The sequence below is a fragment of the Oryzias melastigma genome, linkage group LG11 (genome assembly GCF_002922805.2).
Source record: "Oryzias melastigma strain HK-1 linkage group LG11, ASM292280v2, whole genome shotgun sequence".
Lineage (NCBI taxonomy): Eukaryota > Metazoa > Chordata > Actinopteri > Beloniformes > Adrianichthyidae > Oryzias > Oryzias melastigma.
The window spans coordinates 20,957,242-20,962,046 of record NC_050522.1 but is presented as its reverse complement, the minus strand read 5'-3'; the positions used below and the strand labels follow the sequence as shown (position 1 = coordinate 20,962,046).

At 36.3% G+C, this 4,805-nt stretch overlaps 2 gene segments (V, D, J or C); one reads left to right on the top strand and one right to left on the bottom strand.

Annotated features, from left to right (window-relative positions):
- Positions 1–1,331: 1,331 nt before the first annotated feature.
- Positions 1,332–1,816, bottom strand: LOC112162400. The segment is given in 2 exon segments: positions 1,332–1,657; positions 1,765–1,816. Coding segments are annotated over 2 exon segments (378 nt in total).
- Positions 1,817–3,530: 1,714 nt separating this feature from the next.
- Positions 3,531–4,805, top strand: LOC112162612 (the record flags this gene model as incomplete). The annotated part of the segment is given in 2 exon segments: positions 3,531–3,564; positions 4,456–4,805. A coding segment is annotated over 1 exon segment (246 nt).

Sequence of the window (4,805 nt, the reverse complement as noted above, 5' to 3'; positions counted from 1 at the left end):
CCACCCTGTGGAAGCATAAACAAAGACACACATAAGCACAAAGCAAAATCACCAAAACCAACAAAGGAAAAACACCTAACCACAACAATTTGTTCAATTAATGATTTATATTTTTTAAGTTAAGACACAAAGGTTTTCACTTAAATTTTGTGTTGGTAAGAAACAAAGTGGATTTAAAAAAAATAATATTTTTTATTATATTTATACATATACCCAAAATTATTCTTATTCATGAAAAATTACAAATTTTTATTAATGATTTTCACTTTGTGTTACAAATAAAACAGTTGTTATCTGCTGTTAATCATGTGACTTTTTTCTCATTTTCATAGTATCAGTTTTATAATATTATTTCTAAACTATTAAAAACTAGTTTCTGGTGAGTGAAGTGCTGTAATAATATTTCTCAGACTCTAAGTATTGCATAATGACTTTACTTAAATTCTAAATCCAACTCTATTTGTATCTGTTGTTAAATTGTTTCCAGAGGTCTTTTAATTCTGATTATGTATTTTTGTCATATTTTCAGCATCACAGCAGAAGTTCATCAGAAGTTCTTCTCTGAGTTGTTGGTCAGACTGTTGGCACAGAAATAACCTTTTGTTGATATCCCAGCAATCGTTTGATTAAACACTCTCCTGATAGCTTACAGCCCCTCACCCAAATGCTAATATTAGCGTAGCAACAAAATCGGTAAGCAGTATCATCTGTACAGCTTTGAGCCAGACGGCAGCTCAGACGAGGAAATGAAGATGCACATGGATCTATTTGTCTGCAAGTGGATGCATCAGAATGGAGCGGGGAAGGGAGACGTCGGCCCATCATCACAGTTGATGTGTCACAAAGCAGAACTTTATCAAACTCTGGGGTTTGATCTGCTGCTGATTTATCACAATTTGAACAAAGAAATATTCAGTTTCATGGGATTTTCCTTTGATTTAATTCAAAAATATAATTATTCTCTAATGAGATCAAATGAAACAACATTTGGACAGCTGTTTAAAAGTTCTGTGTCTGACTTCTGAATACTTTCTACAATTCAAAGGAACAAAAAAAGAATTACTGTAAGAGAAATTATCTGATGATAAAAAATAATTAAAACCAAAATGTTTAGTTTAAAAAACTGATTATTAGGGGAAAAAACTTTTTGTGATGTATCTTTAGGACGTCAATATTTGAAAAACATTCTGTAAGTATGAATGTCAAAGTTAACTAAAACTGAAATCATTTATATAAATGTTTCACAGAAACTGTGTTTGTGTGGTCTTCATTGAACTGTATCATCAGTTTCTGTTCTCTCTCAATGAGGGAGGTTTTTGTACGACTGTTTTTCACTGTGTGAACACAGCCTGACTGTTGATGGAATGAAGACTCTGACAGTAATAAACTGCTGCATCTTCAACCTGAACTCCACTGATGGTCAGAGTGAAATCTGTTCCAGAGTTTGGCCCACTTCCTGTAAAACGAGTTGGAGTCCCTGATTGTCTGTTGTTGATATAATAAATGAGGAGTTTAGGAGTTTCTCCATCTTTCTGTTGATACCAGGCTAAATAGTTGCTAGCAATATTCTGACTGGTTCTGCATGAGATGGAGACAGATCCTCCCACAGTGGAGCTCACTGCTCCAGGCTGAGTCACTGTGACCTGTCCTCTGGACTCTGAGGATACAGAGACAGAAACAGAAAGCAGCTTCATGCTTTTGTGGCCTTCATTTCAGAGGGACGGATGTTCATAGAGGAGAGGAGTTGGATTCTCTGGACTTTACCTGTGAAGCAGCAGCAGAGGAGAGTCCAGATGAGGACGCAGATCACACTCATGTTTGATGATGATGATGATGATGAGGAGGAGGATTTGTGTGTCTTCTGCTGTGATGAAGGACAGCTGTCAGTCATCCAGTCTTCAACTCTCAGGACTATAAAGTCTCCCAGAGCACTGGAGCATGGAGCTGCTGATGCAAAGTGTCTCTATGGAAATGCAACCACTCACTCCAACAGGAACATGGATCATCTTCATCATCAGGATTATTTAAGAGACTAAAAGTTTTTAAAACAAAACATTTATCAGAGTTATTTTAGTCAATTTTGTCTATTTTTTTTATCAGATTATTATAACGTCACTGTTAGCCTTATTTAAACTATTTCTTTTTTAAAAGCTTTTTTAATATCATGAGAAGACATCTAAATATTTGATAAAAATATGTTTTTTAATAATCAAAGATATTTATTAACAATCTTTAATTCACACCAACCACATGCTAATATTGTTTTATTTTGAAATGGAGTATAATTGTGTAGTCCCTTTGGCTCCTTGATTTAACCCTCGTGTTCTATTATGGGGTCCAGATGACCCACCCGGACATTGATGTGTGATCCCTCCCATGACAAATGTGGACGAAGGTGGACAGGATTTTATGTCTGCCCGAGACACCAGTGAAGATAAAAAAGTTCAGCACGCTGTCTTTTGGGGTTCAGATGACCCACTTTTGATGTAAACATGCCTATAATAGCACAGGGTTAATGCTCAACATCCTTTACAGTCACAACCTCATTCACTCACATGAACAATGTGGGGTTTTGTTTTCAGCACACGGTCGGGTAAGGCGTGAACCAAACCTTCAACGTCCTGATCAGTGGTCGACCGCTCCACCTCTGCTCCACCGCTGCATACAGGTGTCTAAATGACCATGAACCAAAACTTAATGCTTTCAATTTTCCTAGAATGCAACATAAAATCTGAGGTGCAAGAAATACAAACTTTATTTAAGAAAATGTGGAGAGAAACATAAACCCGTCCAAAAACATGCTTCATAGGTTCATTGGTGACTCTAAATTACCCCGAGGTGTGAAAGTGAGAGTGAATGTGTGTGATTGAGGCTCTGTGACAGACTGGCGACCTGTCCAGGGTGAACCCCGCCTTCACCCATCAGTAGCCGGGATAGGCTCCAGCACCCCGCGACCCCGAAAGGGACAAAGAGGACAAGAAGATGAATGAAATGTGAAGAGAAACATGGTAGTTTTCAGAGAGCAGCAGGACAGTAAAACTCATAAAATAAAACATTTATATAAAGACAATTTAAAGATCTGAATGTAAATTCACAAAGGCAGAATTAACTTAAAAGCTGCTTCTACTTAATCAGTGTAAGATCAGTTTATTATATTTTATATTGTTTAAGAATAATTATTTTTTCTTTGTATTTTTACCAGACTGTTAGACCTATTGTAATTTTTTTGGAGAAAATTATTTTTTTCTTATTTTTGAAAGAGTTGTTTTAGGGATTAGATGAAGGTGCTGACTTAATACTTTGGTTAATTATTTACACAGTTTCTAAACCAGAATTGAGTTTAAAAGTTCTTTACATCTTAAATATAACTCATTTAAGAAGATAAAATTAAACGACTACCAAAGACAAAATGTGTTATTTTAAACCTCCAGGCATCAGTTGAGTTTGTTTGTTTCAGAGTCAGAGAGCGTGTCTCTGTACAGTCAGAGGTTTTTGTACGACGCTTCAACCAGTTTGTATCACTGTGGTGGACTTTTGGTGGAGGAACCAGACTGGAGTTTGGAAGTAAGTCGATCTTTTTGCTTTTTTATGTATCTGTGTCTTATTTTCTTCTTTATTTTAGCATGACCTCTTATCTACTTTAATAAATAAAGTTCTACTATTTTTGTTAAATATATATATGTTTTTTTAAACAAATTTACTCTGTGTGAAACTATAAGATTTTCTTGCCTCGTTAAAAACTAAACATAATTTCTATGTGTGTAAATCAAGAAATTTAGAATATTTAGGTTATGTTAAAATAGCTGGAGAGTTTGTCTCTGTACAGTTTGAGGTTTTTATAAAACTAATCACTTTGTTTTCATCACTTTGGTGATCCTTTGATAGAAAACAGACAATGATGGAAGTTTATAGATTTTTAGATTTTATCAGAAAAAAAAGTTGAGTTAAGTTTTAATATGTTTTCAAATTCAATAAACTCTTTTTAAGTCAAGAGACTTCAAATTAGAAAGATTGTTTTACTACAAAATGTACTGTGCTATTAACAATGTGGTTTTTTTATAGATAATGATATGTGAATGAGGTCATAGTGTATTAACTCAAATTTTTAAATGCCAAAATTGTTATTTGGATCCAATTTTTGGATATATTAGATTTTAAAACATTATTAATTCAAGAATTGTTTTTACTTGACAATAAACCAACATGAGTGTTTTGATTTTGTCATTATTTATATTCATGCATTTAATGTTGTTTTTGAAGACATTCAGTCCAAACTTGTTTTCTCCATGAAGATTCATCTGCTCTTTTTCTAACCCAGTTGGACATTTTTCAGTGTAAACTGAAGTTTCTCTTGTTGCTGATCTGCATGAGAGATTTCTTCAAGGAAGTGAAACAATGTGTGAATCAATGACTGATGGAGCAGAAAAACACCTGACAGAATTTGGTGTCTCCTAGGTGATGCCCCGCCCTCCCTGACCGTGCTCCTCCCCTCCACCAAGGAGCTGCAGCAGGGGAAGGCCACACTCATGTGTGTGGCCAACAAGGGCTTCCCCTCAGACTGGACTCTGTCCTGGAAGGTGGTCGGCAGCAGCAGCAGCAACTGGGAGGAGAGCAGGAGCCCCGGGGTGCTGCAGAAGGACGGCCTCTACAGCTGGAGCAGCACCCTGAGGCTCTCTGCAGACCAGTGGGAGAAGGTGACCTGTGAGGCCAAGAGAGGATCCCAGACTGCAGTCTCAGAGACTCTCAGGAGAGACCAGTGCTCCCAGTCCTGAACGCAAACATTCTGATTATAAATCTGTTTTCTT